Source organism: Caretta caretta, chromosome 10 (assembly GCF_965140235.1).
Source record: "Caretta caretta isolate rCarCar2 chromosome 10, rCarCar1.hap1, whole genome shotgun sequence".
Lineage (NCBI taxonomy): Eukaryota > Metazoa > Chordata > Testudines > Cheloniidae > Caretta > Caretta caretta.
This window is the reverse complement of record NC_134215.1, coordinates 4,102,574-4,120,354: the sequence shown is the minus strand read 5'-3', so window position 1 is coordinate 4,120,354 and position 17,781 is coordinate 4,102,574. Positions and strand designations below refer to the sequence as shown.

The 17,781-nt window shown below is 46.4% G+C and overlaps 1 protein-coding gene across 2 annotated transcripts in view; it reads left to right on the top strand.

Moving 5' to 3' along the window:
- The window catches only part of NHERF2 (NHERF family PDZ scaffold protein 2), a 97,001-nt gene that overhangs the window by 75,642 nt on the left and 3,578 nt on the right, over positions 1-17,781 (top strand). Inside the window, exons 3-6 of one of the 2 annotated variants that reach the window (XM_048866777.2) lie at positions 4,628-4,807; positions 10,949-11,102; positions 13,722-13,765; positions 14,554-14,616. In XM_048866777.2, the coding sequence (XP_048722734.1) occupies positions 4,628-4,807; positions 10,949-11,102; positions 13,722-13,765; positions 14,554-14,616 (441 nt within the window). Of the gene's footprint in view, positions 1-4,627; positions 4,808-10,948; positions 11,103-13,721; positions 13,766-14,550; positions 14,617-17,781 lie in introns of both variants that reach the window. The other variant, XM_048866776.2, reaches the window with a different exon arrangement.

Below are 17,781 nucleotides of genomic sequence, written 5' to 3'. Positions count from 1 at the left end.
ATTGTCAGACTGAATTAGCTAATAATAATGGGGAGCGTTCATCGAGCACTTTTCATCCATAGGTCTCAAAGTGCTTTACAAAGGGAGGTCGTTGTCATGATACAGATTGGGGAAACTGAGGCACAGAGTGCTAAAATGGTGTGCCCAAGGTCACCCAGCAGGCCAGTGGCAGAGGCGGGAATAGAAAGCAGGTCTCCTGAATTCTGCTTTAGGACACACTGCTAGTGTTTGGAAGGTGCTTAGATCTGAAGGGTGGGTTCCGGAAGGTATCTGTAATGTTGCACAGGAAGCAGCCAATATTAAAAAAAAATGTTTATTTTATAATGATCCAAACACCGTAATGACGCTAGTGTAATCTGCAGGGTATCGGCTCAGTTCACTCCTGTACAGAGGGCCAGCACCAGACCTATGCACCCCTGGGGACCCATGTAAAGACCTCGACATAGAAGACTGTGTCTATGCCTAGTGCTTGCCCCCAGAATTGCACCCTACCCTGGGCAGTCTGCAGCTTTTTACCCAGCACCGGCATTGTTTTGCCGACAGTTAATCTGCTGCTTGTGCTCTGCTATCGGGCGTCAATACCAAGGACTGCAAAGTAATTCATGCAGAGATGAGGCAAAGGTGCTTGAGTCTCCGGCTCGCCTTCTGACTGCAGCTAAATATCATCATTCGAAAGGAGGCTGTCCCCTTGTGTGTGCAGATCACAATCCAATACCGGCACTAAAGACAAAGCTGTCTGTTGTTGGGGAACAGGTCGCTTGGGGGATTTGGAATGGCATGCCAGGCTGCTGGGTAACTTCAGACCAAGGTTGGTGACCTGCATGAAAAAAATTAGTGGCTTTAGTCCAGCTCCTTACAGACTGATTGTCCGCATTGTAGTTGGTACTCGCATAGGTGCTGGAACTAAGGGTGCTGGGGGGGGGCTGCTGCACCCCCTGGCTTGACGTGGTTTCCATCATATCCAGGGTTTACAGTTTGATTCAATGGCTCTCAGCATCCACACAGTACACATTGCTTGAGCACCCCGGGTACTAGTGGATCTCCGCTTCTGGGCAGCCCCGCAGGAGTGCCAAGCATTGAATGGGCCAGAGAGATGGGGATGAATTTGACTGCACCTGCTCGTCTCAACAGGGAAGCTCAGTTGGTTTCTAAATCTACAAATTAGATCTTCATTGCGTTTTTCCTCCGAAAAACAGCTTTTTGACTAAAACAAAAAATTTCCACAGAAAATTTCCATTTGGGTTGAAACTTTGATTTTTCATAAAGAAACAAAACTCACAATACTTTACCAAAGCTGGATTTAAAAAAAAATTTTTTAAGGAAAACTAGAAAATTATTAGCAAAAAAAAACTTTTGTTTTTTTTGTTTTCAATGAAAAATCAAAAATCATCCACAGGAAACTTCTGCAATTTTTGGAGCAGCTCTAATCTATATACACCACCGCTCCATTGCTAATGAATGAAAGAGAACAGTCACTGGTTTTGCAGACCCTGCGAAACCCCAATATTTCCTGCCCCCCCCACCCTCCCCCCGCTGGTTTTGAATCGTTTCTGAGCAGAGCCACGTGAGCCCAGTTATTGCAATAAAGCAATTTCTTTCAGGGCTCACGTGAATGAGGGAAAGTGCTAAACATACCACGTGCTCCTGACATTTTAATCTGTTGCCTACAGCAAGCTTTTATATAGTCAGCGTTTACATTCCACGGCCTTATAATCGCTTCATGGGACCCCAGGGGACAAACCGACATGTTTCTTCGAGCTGCACTGGCGAGACAGGCTCCCCTGAAATTACACCAAAATAAACAGAAGAAACCCTAGGATAGAGGCTAGAACAGCGGGTGAGCAGCGCTCCGTGGTCAATCCAGACTAAGTGCAGTGAAAAATAGCTGGTGAAAATGTCATGGACTCGCTGATGTTGGTGGCAAGTAGAAACCATTACAGTGACCGCTAACACTGTCTGCTGTTGGTTAGAGCAGTCCTTTCCATCCAAGCCTGCCTGGCAGATGGCTTGACTGTCAGTCAATGGCAGAACTGGGAAGAGACCCCAGGAGTCCTGATGTGCCGTCCTGTGCTTGAGTTCTTCCCCTGAATAAATAAGCTCCATCATCCCCACACGTGTGTCCCAACGCGGCAGGTGGGCTGGGATACAGCACCCAGCATTTAGACATTTCTCCAAGCTCTGCATCCCTCTTGGATCTGCCCAGCTGGCCAGAAAGTATGGGTGAGGATGGGCTTTTTCAAGAGCTTCCTGATCCCAGCCAGTCTAGCGATGCTGCAGGAACAGGCTTTGCAGCGAGCGAGGGGCATGGAAACAGCTGCAAAAATTAGCAAGAGATGGGAGACCCTTCAGAACCTTCCTAATGAGTTTTTTTTGGGGGGTGGGGGGATGGGATGGGGTTTGCTGTTCAACCCCAAATGCTTTGCTTCTCGCCGACTGAGGGGGCAGCAGATAGGGAGCTGCCATGATGAGCGACGTCCCCATCTATGCCCAGTTGTTCCCTAAGCCTCTGCTGAGCGGCTGGGGGAAAGGGCTGGCTGATCAGTGGTGGGAGTCACGCTGCAGGCAGAGTGGTGGGGCTGTTACCCCTTTGAACATGGCCACTGTGTGAGGAAGCTAGGGACGGGCCCCATGCTTCGTACCGCAGCTGCGTGTGGCTCTGCACCAGGTTCATGGGCCGTTTCATGGGAGTCGCACGCTCTGATTTCCATCTCATCAGAGGAGACGAGTCAAGGGCTCCAGAGCATGCTCAGCCCTGCCAAGGACGAGCCGAGCCAGCTCCACCGATTGCTAACAAGGGCAGTGACATGTCTCAGCTGGCCCTCGGCCTAGCCCCACATTCACCCCCCGCTCCTCCACAGACCCAGGCTTCTCTCGCTTTTAGCATGGACTTCACAGGCCCAGACTCAGCAGGTGAGCCAACATACATGGGCCCCTGGCAGGTTGAGATGGGCGGGGGCCGGAATTCAGCCCTGCTGGAAGCCAAGGGGACCTGGTTTCATGGAGTGGCTCGCCGGGACCATGGGAGTGCAGTGACTCTCCTCGGCCTGGCAGACGCATCACCAGCACTGAGTTAGAACCTCCCTAGTCCTTTATCGTTTGTGGAAAACCCTTTTCCTCCGTGTTCTTGTGGGAGACACGGCTAGAGTCCGGGAAAACCACAGTGTCTCCTGAAGGCTGGACAGAGGGGTTCAGAAAGCCCCTTTGTGCAGTAATTCAAGCTGCGGTACCCAGACCCCTCTCTCTCTCTTTATCTGAGCATAGGTTGCTTTACTCCTAAAAGATCACACTACAGGTGTCTGGACACATTAGTTGTACCGGACGCGAAAGTGACTGGGCAATAATAGTCTGGTGTCTCTACCCCTCTGCCAAAACCAAGGATCTCTAAGTGTTTACACGTGTTAATAAGTGAAGTTCCACAACTCCTCTGAGCTAAGGAAATATAATCTGCCTCTTATCGATGGAGAAACTGGGGCTTGGTGTGGGAAGTGTTGGGTCTGAGGCTGCAAAGCCAGGAATAAAGTCCAGGCCCTCTGTGCGTTAGCCCCAAGACTTCCTTCTTCTTAGTCCTCACAGAAGCTAGTTGGCGTTCCTCCCTGTCCAGGGTTCTGCACATGCTTCTATCAGCAGACAGGTTTCCGTAGTGCCAGACGCAAAGGCAGCACGTTCAATGTCATCGCCGTCGTCCGGTTTCATTGCACGCAGACCTCGCTCTTTTGGAAGGTCTTGTTCAGTTTCTTAATCATGACTCAGTAAGAAGAGACTTGCACAAATCCCTACAAAGCAACACCAGTAAGTTCTCCATGTCTTTTTCCAAGACCATCCCAGAAATGTATGGACCATATCAGGGGCCCCATTAAGGTCCATAGCATTACCTTTATCCACATGACCTGACAACTTAGGGCACTTTTTGCAAGAGTGAGTGTGCTGGTCGAATTGCAGTATGGACAATGCCATTCTACCTCCCTAAGTTCTGCCTGCAGTCTTCATTGTATAAAGGGCAATTATTCCATGGCCAGACGCCGAACCCATTGCACAGAATTCCTGTACAGTCTCCATGGCGCATCCCAGTGAGGGGGAGAGTGATCCTATGAGACAGCATGTGACTGGCTGTTAGGTTCTTCAGGATCCTTGCGAGTGAAAGGAGCTCGGTAAAGGGAAGATATTATTATAGCCATGTGCAGGGGCTGCTGACGTCAGCAGGATCAAGGGCACTATCCTCCCTTAAATTAATAAGTAAGGTTAATGCATTGTCTCCTAAATCCTGTGTTCTTCAAACAGGCTTTTGTTTCTCTGTTTCCTTTTCTGCTGGGACGGGAGCGTCAGACTCCCGTGTTTAGAGGGGGGAGTCCAAATTAATGGGTGTATTTTATTTGAGCAGTTTGTGATTCAGGAAATGCATTTTTCTTTCTTGTATCAGAATGGAGTCGGACAATTGGCTTTTTAAAATAGACTCAATTAGAGGAAATACATATGTTAACGTGTCCCTGTGTAGCTGGGAGAGGAGGGGGTCAGTATCTCAGATAGGCCGCTTCTTTGTTGGCTTTGTTTCTAATTGTTACATCTGCTTTTTTTTTTTTTTTTTTAAATCAGCAAATATAACGCTATGTCTTTTATTCTCTTTCACCAGGATGTCAATGGACCAACACAGGAGCTGCATCCGCGTCTCTGTCACCTTAAGAAAGGCCCCAGTGGCTACGGGTTCAACCTCCACAGTGAAAAGTCCAAACCTGGGCAGTTCATCCGCTCGGTAGATCCCGATTCACCGGCCTCTAAAGCAGGCCTCCGACCCCAGGACAAGCTTGTCGAGGTAGGGGCTTGACGGCTCCTGGCAGGCAGACGGGTGGTGGGCTGGAAGGAACGTTGCAGGGAGGGAATCCTTGTTCTCTCCCAAAGATGTTGGTCATCATAACCCAAGCAAACGGTGCTGAGGTCTGGATCCTCAAAGGTATTTGGGGGCTGAATTCCCATTGATCTCAATGGAAGCCAGGGTCTTGAACACCTTTGAGGTCGTGTTGGGTTGAGAGCAGTGAGCAGGGCTTCAGTGGGTTCATGGGAAAGATTCCTGGGCTCCTGCTTTGTGAATGCTGCCTGGTGCACTTTGCCAAAGAGGCAGGTTGGCAGGAAAGGAACTAATCAGCTTCCAATTTTTTATGAACCGTAACCACCATTAACATGCTGCCCTTCCTAGGGCCTCCCACGTGGGGATCTCAGAGCACAGTGCTTACATCAGTGAATTAATCCTCCGAGGCAGATCAGTGGTTCCCCTATTGTACAGATGGGGACCACAGAGAAGGTAAGTGGCTTGCCCAGTGTGTCACATGGAGTCTGTAGCAGAGCTGGGAACTGACCTCGGATCTCTTGAGGCTTAGTCCAGTGACTGACCCAGAAGGCCATCATTCCACTTCCTCTTCTGTGTTACAAAACCGCAGCAAACCTTCCCATGGCAGAGAAAGTGAAGGAGTCTCTCTGGGACAATGAATTTCTCCTTTCAAGCATCCAGCAGCAGCTGGCTGGCTGTTGTAGGTGCCACTGCAGAGAGTGGTTTTGCAATCCTACAATGATGCTTCACTCTTTCAGCCAGTGCAGCTGTCTGGCTGCTCCATCTCCTTGGAGGGAATCAGTCTTGCTTCCCTGGATTAAGCTCTGCAGTTGATTAAATGCAGCCAGTCTTAATCACTGGTCTGAATTCTAAAGAACAGTGCTAATTGCCCTGGTTAGCTAGAGCCACCTTCTGCCCATTGTATCAGAGGGGTAGCTGTGTTAGTCTGGATCTGTAAAACTGGGAAAGAGTCCTGTGGCACCTTATAGACTAACAGCCGAATTGGAGCATGAGCTTTCGGGGGTGAATACCCACTTCATCAGATGCATCTATTGCATATTCACCCACGAAAGCTTATGCTCCAATATGTCTGTTAGTCTGTAAGGTGCCACAGGACTCTTTGCCTCTTCTGCCCATTGGTGAGGAGTGGAATGCTTTAAGTGGCCTTCAGAGAGCCAGCTGCTGCCACAGGGCTTTCTTCATCCAGCCTCTGTGCTTTTCTCAGCTGTGCCTTTTGGGCACTAACCCGCTTTGGGATCTCCAAACTTGCGTGCCCCTTTTACACAAAGATTGGGGATGAGCTGTAAAGTCCAGATCTAAACTTCCCTAGTTTGAGGGAAGTGTGTGTCTGGATCCAGGGATTTGGCTTGAGCCCAGACATCAGCAGGAAACAAGCCCAGTCTTTGGTAGCATTTCCCTGCCAGACACCGGAGTAATGTGGAGCGAAGCTCAGGACATTTGCTGCTTCTTCTGCAATGTCAGCCGCTGGGCTGCCCCATGATGCGCCTGTGATCCTTTTAGATAACATCTTACACGGCCTCTTCCATCCCCAGAAGACCCAGCGCATTTTGCAGATGATGGACAGAATTCTCTCTGCTTTGCACTAGGGGTCTCTTGCAGGTTCCAGGCAGTAGCTTCCACTGACCTGTGTGAAGTGGCATCAGCCAAATGTAGCTAGAGAAGCCGTGCCAGAAATATAGGAGAATTTTTGACCTATGAGTAGCAATCGCTTTACCTGTCACTAAAATGAAGCCACCTCTGGAGTGGTGTATGGCAGCTGTTTAACAGCACACAACATTGCTACCACACCACAGTTTAGGACAGGAAATGAAGCCTAATGTAACCAGTTAAAACCGTAGTAACAAACTATGCAAATAGACTTTAAAACATGAAACTGTGGATTGTGGTGGGTTAGTACAAAAATCATCCTTTAAAGGAATTTGCTCTTCACTTAATTGTGAACAATAGAAATATTTAAAATGGCAGAACCACCTTCCCTTAGATGTAATTGCTTTAATTTAATTAATGTAATTTTTACTACTCTATAAGAATGACCATTAAAAGCTCTGCATGCTCTTGACAATATTTTAAAATTACACTAATAAATAAACAGAGCTGTCCATTAATCCAAGATCAAATTCTCCAGCAACAACTTATTTTGTCATTATTTAAAATTTATATCATGGTAGCACCTAGAGACCATCCAAGTCAGAGCCCCATGGCTTGGTGCTGTACAAACCTACCGTAAATTCCAGTCTCTGTCCCAAAGAGGTAGTTTAAACCCTTCCCCTGGGATCCCACACCACCACGACTCAGCCCTAGCAACCACCTTCCAGGCTAGGGGTCAAAGATGGGTCTTGCAGCATGCTCTGAAGGTTAGCAAACTCAGACTATTACTTACCAACAGTGGAAGTGTGTTCCAAAGGCCCGACAGGGTGAGTAGGGAGGAGTGTGCACTGAGATACAGCAAAGCACTTTGCCTGGCTTTAAAACCATTAATAATCCCATCGACCTCAATGGGGACTACTTGTGCACTTCGTTAGGCACGTGCTGACCGGCTTTGCTGAATTGGGGCCTGCCTGCAGTCTGTCTCCATGAAAGGAATGTATTAATTGGTGCTGGGGTGTGTGAGTGTCTCAGATTATCTTGATTTTTGGAGAGAGACAGTCGTGCTCTAAATACCGCTTGAACACGAATGCCTGGTTGCAGTGAACCCTGCCTGCGTCTTGCCCTGACACCAGGTGTTCGTCAAGGGCTGAGCACTCACTTTCCTGGCACCTGAATGTTTAAAGCATAAAGCCGTGCATATGTCTGGGAGGGGGAGCACTAGTGGAGGGGGCGCACTTTATGGCCAAGCATTATGTCACTGCGTGGCATCTTATTATTTATTTATCCGTCCCTGGCACAGCCCCCGACACGCACAAAGAGGCAAGAGGCGACCTGGAGCCTCCAGAAACCTGATCCATGCACTGGCTCTTTGGGCTTAAATAAATATTTGATGCTAAACAGCTCCCCTGTGCTGAGGCGAGCCAGGGATTGTGGGTAAAGAGCTGCCCCCTGCCTGGGAAGGCAGAGCCTGCAGGGAGCTGGGTTTCAAACCACACCTCCACATCAGCCTCCCCGCTCCACCGGAATCTGGGAATCTCTTAGCTGGCCCAGACGTTTGTTTAATCGGGGGTGAGCGCCAGGTAGGGTGACCAGACAGCAAGTGTGAAAAATCAGGACAGAGGGTGGGAGGCAAAAGGAGCCTGTATAAGAAAAAGACCCCAAAATTGGGACTGTCCCTATAAAAGTGGGACATCTGGTCACCCTAGCGCCAGGCAGTAACTGATGTGAACTGAAAAATCTCACCAAAGCCTCATAGGGGTGGGGTAGCCAGGGTTAATAAAGCCAGGAGCTCCCTGATCCGAGCCCTGGGCAATCCAAGATGCTCCCATTCCCAGCCTTAGCCACCCTTGGGCCCCCATGCCAGCCGTGCCCCGAGACCTGAATTCACAGACGGGCAAGCTGCTTAGCTTCTGCGGCAAGAGTTATGGAGAGAAGGTAGCCCCCCTTGCTAGGGGATGGAGAGGAGGCAGAGAGCCTAAGTGTGCATTAGTGTTAGCTGCAGCTGTGGCTGGCCCTGGTACCAGTGGGCCAGGACACTGGCCCTGGTTTAGTAGAGATGGGCCCTGAATTCACCCCTCTGAGCCAAACCCTCCCAAATGTAGGGATGAGGTTGAGCTTCCCAGCCGGCCCCCATCTCTAGATTTGTGGAACTAACTAGACCCCTGCTGTTTTCTAGGTGTTTCTCTCTCTCTCCCCAGCCCCTAAGTGGGGTCTCCACCCATTCGCTAGACAGGGTCCCCTCATGATGTGATGCTAAATGGTGATGCACCAAGAGTTCGGGTGTCCATGTGGCAATATAACGGCCTTTCGGGGAAAACAAGTTTTACCCAGACATATATATCATGACCTGTCTAGTCTGGTATCCTGATTCTTGCAGTCACCAATACCTGAATGTTTAGGGTAAGGTGAAACCCCACTCAAAGGTACTTAGCCGCCCAGGAGTGAATCTGGAGTTAGATCTTGCTCAGGTCTCCTTGGGTCCACTCCAGGCTCTGCTACTGACTTGGTGTATAATGCTGGGCAAGTTGCTTCACAACTCTTTGCTTCAGTTTCCTGTCTATAGCTGGGGGAAGGTAATACTGACCTGCATTAGGTGGGGGGTGGAAGAAAAAATATGTTAATATTTGTAAAGTGCTTTGAAATCCTTGTATGAAAGGCACTGCAGGAGAGTAAACTGCAGTGCTGTGATGGTGTGGGGCTGAAAAAGTGATTCAGTGGGTCAGAAAGGAAGCAGCCAATGCCCTGAAACATGACATTTAAGTTATCCTGTCCTACATGCGTAATAAAGATATAATTGATTTTAAAATTATCCAGGCCTTTTAACAGAGACACCGTCACAGGAGCTAACGACCTTTTTGCAGTGAACGATATCTCTGAGCGCTTTAGCTCACTCAACGCTCATTGTGATATTAGAGTAGCTAGATGTTTTTAGCGGGCTGGATAATTTCATTACCGACTGTCATTGTAGTACACGTTTCCACTGAGATGATCGACTATATCTGTTGTGCTACTGTTAGGACTAAATCAACACATCTGGTTTGAAATCTACTGAGCCTTCTTTTTAAGATGCAAAGCGCAAATCTGATGAGGAATTGGCGGTTTGAGGTTTTGTAACCAAATGAAAAGAATGCGATTAAACAATTAGTGCTCAAAGTGGTTCACTGAGCGGACCCAATGGAGGCGGCTGTATCTAGAAACAATGAGTGGCTCGGCAGCACCCGGATCTTGTCACTCAGGACGCAGAGTGTACTCACTCAACACCAGGAATAATGGTTCGCGGTTACAATTGTTCCTCCTGTGTTGCATGGAATAATGAAGAGAATAATTATCTCCGTCCTTTACAGGCACCAATTAGCATCCAACAAAGGGCAGCAATTAATCACTGCATCCAGTATTCGGAGAGAGATGCACCGCTCTGTTTAGCCAGGGCAGACATGCGAGCAAGTAGGCAATCCTTTTCTCCAGTGTGAGGGTTTTGTCACACTTTTTAAAGATGGCCACGTGGCATTGCCTCATGAGTGGGAGACCTGCAGTAAAGTCCTGACTGCAGCCATCCCAGCTGTGGAGACCTGGTCTTGTGGAGAGAAAGGACCAACCAGTGGCTTGGACTGGGAAGGGGAAGATACTGGTGGGATCAGTTGGGCTGTGATATAGTCTTCCAAGGAGAGAAGTATTGGGGGCTTAGGCCCTTTAGAAGCACACTAGGCAAACCATTGGAGAGTACGCTGGAGGGGACTGCAATGGCCAGTGGGGGTAGATTAGGTGTGGCCTAATGGACTTTGTCCCCCCTGACACCAGTGATAGAAGTAGAAGAATTTTAAAAGCCCCTTGAAAGCTGCCCAGCTGGTAGGAGACTTGAGTTCAGTATCAGAGACACCTGCTCCCATGACCAGTGGAACATGCACATTCAGGACATGGGAAAAAGGCAGAGGTGACCTGGGAGTTGATGGGACCTAAAGGAAGATGCTCTTGCAGGGACCTTTCGGTGGCCATCCGAATGAAAGTTCACCAAGCTCTTCTCTGGGTACAGTTCTATCTAACTTGCCTGTGCGTTCAAGGCAAAACCTACGACGAGCTTGGTAGGACATGGTGGCTAGCATGAAAGGAAGAAGAATCTTTAGCTCTTGTGTCCCATTATCTTCAAACCCAGAAGTGGGGAGCATCCCCTCTTGTTGAGGGCTAGCGGAGCCAATTGTGGGTTTGAGGGCCAGGAACTGGAGAACCAGCATCATTCCTAGGGGAAAAAATTACCTTTGAGGCTGTTAATTTAGCTGGGAAAATGCACGTGTGGAGTTATTCCAGCTGGTGAGGTGAGGTTCCTGATGTGGTCGTGTGCAGCACCACGCATTTTACAAAGAGATGCTCGCCTTTTGCACTGAGGCTGGTACGTAAGCTAAACGCTGCTCCCCAACAGTGCTTAGGAGATAAATCTCTAAAGTTGCTGGTGCCCTAAGGATGGTGCTTTTTGCGTCGGTGTGTGACCTACCCAGAAGCATTCACGCCCCTGTTGTCCCTTTGCAGGTGAACGGGATAAATGTGGAAGGCATGAAACACTCCGAGGTTGTGTCAAACATCAAGTCCAAGGAGAATGAAGCCAAGCTCCTAGTGGTGGATCCCGAAACAGATGAATACTTCAAGAAACTGGGGATAATCCCCACGGAGGAGCACATAAAAGGTGAGACCATCCTTACTCCCAGGTGATTGTACCCTGCTCTCCACAGTTATGAGCTTGGGGTCGGACTTTCAAAAGTGATTTAGAACCACAGGTCCCAGTGACTTCCTCTGTCAGTCTAGGTGCTGACTAACTTCTGCTAGTTACCTGAGCCTCTATGAGGTTTTTATAAATAGAAATAACAATACTTTCCAGGCAATCCAAACATTTATATATTTTTAAACAATTCATAATTAACCCATGGAACTCCCTGCCACAAGATCTTAGGTAGGATTCAGAAGAGAATCAGACATTGATATGAATAATAAGCATGTCATGTATAACTAGTTAGGGTAAATGTTTCGAAGAGACATCAATCCTCATACTTCAGGACATAAGATGAACACTAACTGTCTGAGGTTAGGAAGAAACTTCTACTAATAGCAGATTATTATTACACAATTTCAGGCGTTTCTTTCAGTTTCCTCTGAAGCATTTGGCATTGTCAGAAGCAGGCTATCAAACTAGATGACCCATTGGTCTGATCCAGTGATGACCGTTCCTAAGTCCCAAAGACAACATGTCCCATATATGAGGGAGGGGCAAGGAAGTCTGGAAAGGGACTCAGAACAGAGCCTGCAAGTTATTCCACTGTTGTCCTGGGGTGTATTTTCTCTTACTTAAAATGTCTGGATTTGGACACCAGAGGAAAAAATGTAAAGATCCTTTAACTTCTCGTAGCCTTGAGGAAGCATGTGCATGTATGCATATGTACAGACACACAGAGCAAGTGCCATGTGTACGTGAAGGAAGACATTTCACAGGACAGCAATAGCTCTGATAATTGGTGCAATAAATATTATCCTTGCTGTTGGGAACTAGCAGAGAAAGCTGCCTGTCTACTATCTGACCTGTGGAGCTGCAGACTCCTGTGCTGGGAGAGATCTCTGCATTCCACCAAACACATATTTCCCTCCTTGCTGGCTCGCTGAATGGGGAGCTCTGTTTTTCAACACAGCTGTTTCTTATCTAAACTGAATTCTAGCTCAGGCAATCACTTTGCCCTTTCAAGTATTCAGTGGAGAGAGCTGTCCAAAAAACCAGGTCAAACAATTCTAAGATCCACCCGGGGGAAAGTCGTGTCAGATGCTCAGAATTCAAAATGGGAACAAACAGGAGATGATGCGAGAAGGACTCTGCTGTTGGCACAAATGATAATAAAGCCCTTGTTTGCTGCTTGAGGAGGTGGAACCAGAGTTACTGAGATACGCATCATGTTCAGTTACCTCTTCAAGCAGCGTGTCCCAGCATCAAAACTCAGACTGCAACACTCGACTGTTTTGTCACCTTTTCTTTGCAGATCTCATGATCACTAGGAATCGGGCCCGTATAGCTGCGAATATAGGGACAGACTGAGTTTAAAAACACCCAACAATGCAATCTGGGTTTTTGTACCACCCTAGATCTCAAATTAGGATGGTTGTTTGAAATCACCCTGGCTTTCGCTGGGTCACTACTCGTGCAGACTTTGCCGGGCTATTGTTTTCGGCTATGCCAGTGGCTGAATCCTGAAAGCTGGGCTGGTAGATCTTTAGGACAGTCCTGAAATACTTTTGGCATTGGCACGATGTCACGACAGACATGGTGATGCAGCGCCTTGCTATTAGAAGTGGCCCCTTTGGATTTTCATGGTTTGGAAATTGCCCCGAATTTACCCCTGGCACATTGGCATTGAGCACTATTAGCTCCTGCTTTACTGGATTTTGTGTGCACCTAATTATTAATATTTATTACGATAGCCTCCAGAAGTCCCCATGGGGACCACGGTCTTGTTGTGCCGGGTGTTGCACAACCACACACAAAACGCAGTCCTTGCCCAAGAAACTGACAGCCTACGCAGAAGGATTACCTATTTAATATGGGCTGTTCTGTGATGGGCACATCTGTACTGTCTGTTGATTGCATCTCATCTGTTCCAAGCTTCCTTCCTAACAGGGATGCGAAATTGTTGACTGGCAACTCATCTAAGTTGTTGCCCTTCGTTAATAGTGCACGATAATTGGAGGGCAGTGAAAGATGTTACAAAAATGCAAAATGACTCCAAAACCAGGTCCGTTCCCCCCCACCCCCCCACAGGTACTCATTTTATTGTGAAATTGACAAGGTGACAATTGCAGCAAAGAATATTGCTTGGGCATGTAAGTATTCTAAGTCCAGGACGGTCTGTTTTTTTTAGCGAAAATGGCTTTGTGTTGTGTTTGATTCAGAAAAGAAGCGACTTCATCCCCAAAGGATCCACGAAGTGACCTTTTGTTGTTTTTTGTTTTTTTGGTGGGGGGTGAAATCAAATGAAATGGGGCGGGGGGGATTAAAAAGAAGCTGGGTCACAGAAGAGAAACCCAAGGGAATGAATAGGTTTTTGTAGGGGCTCATAAACAGCCTGGGTGCAGTCTGACTATGACTCCAGGAGGACGTACATGCCTCACTTCATATGGCCGGCAGAGAGTGCTCCACTCCATTAACCCTGGAAATGGGAAAGGTGTGTGAGTTCCCAGGGTGGGTATGCTAGAGGAAGCTCTGTCTGACACATGTCAGTCTCAGGTTAAATGTATTTACCAGGGTTTTACTTTGCTTGGTCTGTAGGTGGAATTCCTCAGCCTATTTCTAATGGGTCTGCACAAACCCAGGTGAGTGTCTGTCCTTGGCATCCTATTCTTATTAATCAGATAGACTCCAATTGCTGGAAAAAGCCTAGCAGAGATCTAGCTATTTTGAGAGCCAAATCTGTCCAAGGAGCAATGTCAACATCCCAATTCACCTTGTTTTGGGACGACATGTGACCTTGTCATCAGAGTGGGGAGCTGGAGTCAGGATTCCTGGGCTCTCATCCCAGCTTTGCCTCTGACTCACCTTGTAATCTGGAGCAAGGTGACTGCCTCAGTTTGCCCAGCTATAAAGTTAGGATGACCACTGCCTCAGGGAGGGTTCTGAGGCTTATTTAGCTTAATTAACATATATTGAATTTGATTACTTCCCTCTGCAGCTTGTAATTCAAGGCTGGCCTCTCTGCTCTTTAATTTCCTGCTCCTGCAACATGCAGGGAACAGGAGTCGTTGCTAAATGAGAGTGGAGACACAGGGCAAACTCTGCTCTGGGGTAAGTGGATGGAGCTCCATCGACGACGATGAATTGTAACTGGACCCTGCCTCCACCAGGTCTGTGCTGGAGGAGAGCGCCTATATAATTTGCTAGTAAACACTTGCGTTTTTTTGTCACTTGAATTTACAGGTCCCCCTCTCCTCCCCCCCCCCCTTCAGTCTTTGTTTTGCAGCCAGCCATGTGTTTGGTGTTATTCTCCACTTGGCAGAATTGGCTCTGATCTGATCTCATGAGGCTGTAAACTCCACATAGTGTTTTTCATCTCACTTTATGCGTGTATCTGCAATGTACATATTAACATTTCCATTCCCAGCAGCTGAACGGCGGATCCATGTCTTCATCCCATAGCGATCTACAAAGTCCTGAGAAGGAATCAGAGGTAAAAATACATTTTTACAAATGTTCTTTTTTCATATTCTATAAACATGCATATTAAATACCCTTTCAGTCTTAGGTTCAGAGTTGGGTATAATTGTATTGTACCTTTCTAAACTCACCCAGCAGTTAGACAACAAGATTTCTTCTTCATTGCCTGCCCAAAACTAACATGTAGTGTTCTTGTGAGCTGTTAAACTGCTTCCAGCCCAGAGGTGGGTGCATTTCTATGATGGGTGAGCAATCTCTATAGTTTCTGAAGTAGTTCTAGGATCCCATGGGATGAAAGATGTTGGGAAAATGCAATATGATGATGTTGCAAAAAATGTTAATGCAGGGAAAATAATCCACTGAAAACTAGCAAATGAAAAAACCCCAAACCCACGACTAAAACATGTAATTACATTTTGGGGGGGAAACTAAAAACCATGATGACTTGTTCTTGCTTTAAGCTGTGCAGAAGCTAAAATGTGCAGGGTTTGATTAAATGGAGTTTAAAAGGACTACTGAGAGGCTCAAATTACTTGGATTGCTTCTGTCTCTTGTGAGTGAACCACTGACTCCATGTGCTGGAGTCCAAACTGTGCATTCTTTCCACTCTTTGTCAGGGGTACAGGAAAGCTTCCTGGTTTCATGTGGCCTCTGCCAGAGGCAGCAGATGTCCCATATTAATACAGACAACAAGTTTTGCAAGGATTCTGATGCACCGTTGTGCTGCTTATTTGTTTACTTAGTTAGGCCCCCATCCTGTAAAGACTTAACCCCTTTGTGTACTGTGAAGTCAGTAAGCTAGGCATGGTGTGTAAAGTTAAGCATGAGTGGCTTGGAGGAGGAGGAGGGCTTTACTGCACAGCATTATTTGGACTTCTCAGCCTGTTTATTCCAGTCAAGGACACACAGAAACCAGCAGTTTTAGGAAGCACAATGCAGAACCAAGACTTTCTATAACCTAAATGTCACAAGTCATGCTTTAGCCTAAATGATTTAGCACCCAAAAGGGAAATAAATGGGTTAGAGGTAAACTTGGGTCTAAAACAAGGGACAGGTGAGAAGTAGAGTAATAACTGAGGGAGACAATTGGTTACCTCATTAAAAGGGTTCACTGGTACCGTTGCATTAGCCTGGTATAAGGTTTAAGTGAAATGTATACATTCAGCTAATTTTATGCCTCAAATATAATCATATTAAATACAGTTGCATGGAAGGATTTTACAATATCTAATAGGTATAGACATGTTTCGTTAATTAAAAAATTGAATACAAATTTCAGGATTATTTTTTTAAATTAAACCGTTCTCTACCTACTGAAAAGCTAGACTTTGTAGTATTGTGCTAAGGCCTGAGAATCAGAATAGGACACTGAAATTGATCACTCTTTCATTGTTCAAGTTGAATGAAAGATTAAAAGCAAACACATGGCTTAAAAGAGAGAAAAGATTAGATTTATAACACTTCTAATTTTACTAATTTAGCATGTGGTTAATAAAAGAAGTAAGTGATTTCTAAAGTTTTGAGTTGTGTCCTTTAACTTTCATTCTTCTCATGCCTTGGAATTGTTCACTAAAAATAAAGAAATGCATCAGCCAAAAGCCCCGATTTTGAAAAGTGACTTGACTCTGGATGTCTCTGATTTTTGTGCCCAACTAGAAACATCCTAAAGAGCCTAAAATTTCAGAAAATACTGAGCACCCACCCTCTGAAATCAGGTCCCTTGAAGGTATCATATATTGCATGTCTAAAAATGTAGGCACCCAAAATAAATCACTTTTTAAAAAACCATGAACAAAGTGTTCTAAAGTTAGGCATCTGAATTCATAGTTAGGTGCTTAATAAAAGTGACCTGATTTTCAGAGATTGAAGCAGTGGAAGAATTGGTGATCTGTACCCCTGAAATCTGGCCATTTTCATTCAGGTGCCTAACTTAGACACCTCAGTTTGAAAAAAGTGGCCATGGCCGTTTTGGGGGTAAACGCTGGAAGTGTCGGTTGGAGTTTCAGCTGCATGGTGTCAGTGAGAGTGGTGCAGACAAATGGCTCTAAAAACTTCCCTTAAACTTGAAGGGCGTCTCTCTCCATTTTACTGCACCTGGTGAAATCGCTTCCAGCAGTGCAAAGTGAGTACAAAATCCTACTATTCAGATTGGGTGGCATTTTACACTTTTTCCTGGTGTAAATGACTGCACAAGGCAATGAAGAATCAGGCCTTTAGCCCAGTTTTCCATCTAAGAACTTCATGATTTTATGACAGGGCTGAAAATGCGAATGTCTTTCCAACTTTTGAGCTTCACTTTGTAGCTCTTTCCTGAATGCAGGTTCTCTTACAAAAACCTGCTCAATGCAAATGCAATTCCTGAAGCAGTAAGCTTTAAATTAAGCTCCATATTCAGCCTGTCTATGATACGAACATTCTAACTCATAGCAGAAAAGATACTTCCTTGTGCTCCAATGCTCTGCCAGTGCAAGTTAATGGGCTGAGTCCCAATTAAATAATCTTTGTTCTTAGCATGAAGAGGGTAGTGCAGTAATGCAATTTAAGGCCTGCAGTAAAATGTCTCTTCAGAAAACTAATAGATACTTAGCTGAAAGCACTTCATCCTGCGTATTAATTGTTCCCTAGGGATCTGAAGTCCCATCTTTTGCCCATTACAGAAATAAGAGGGCTGCAACGAACTTACAGGCCATTGGGGTTTTGCTCAGAGGGTTTATTGAGGTGCTAGCAGTCAGTATTAGGGGGGGAAGCTATGAATCAAGTTTCATACAAGACGCATTGGAACCATCTCTCCTAAATATCCCACTGAACTGGGAAAAATCATGTTGGATTGTTCTGCTTTTTATTGGGCAGCTCCCAATGTGCTATTCTCATTACATGTGGGCAGAGCTCAGTCGCCTGTAAGCAAATATTTGCATTGTAACAGCTGGTGGCTTTGCAATGCAGTGCTAGGTGTGGCCTTTTTAAAGCCATCCAGCTGAAAAAAACCCAGCTTGGGTTCTCAGCCACTCTGAACACCACAGCTATAGCTAACCAAGACCATAATGTAACTGAACCAGGAACTCAGTTGTGGTCCTCAGTGAAACATGGTGTGCAGTGCCCTATTGTAACGAGCAAGTTTGTGCTTCCACAGAGCTTGCCATTATTCCATCTTGCTTCCTCTTAGGCAAGCTTTTACTGT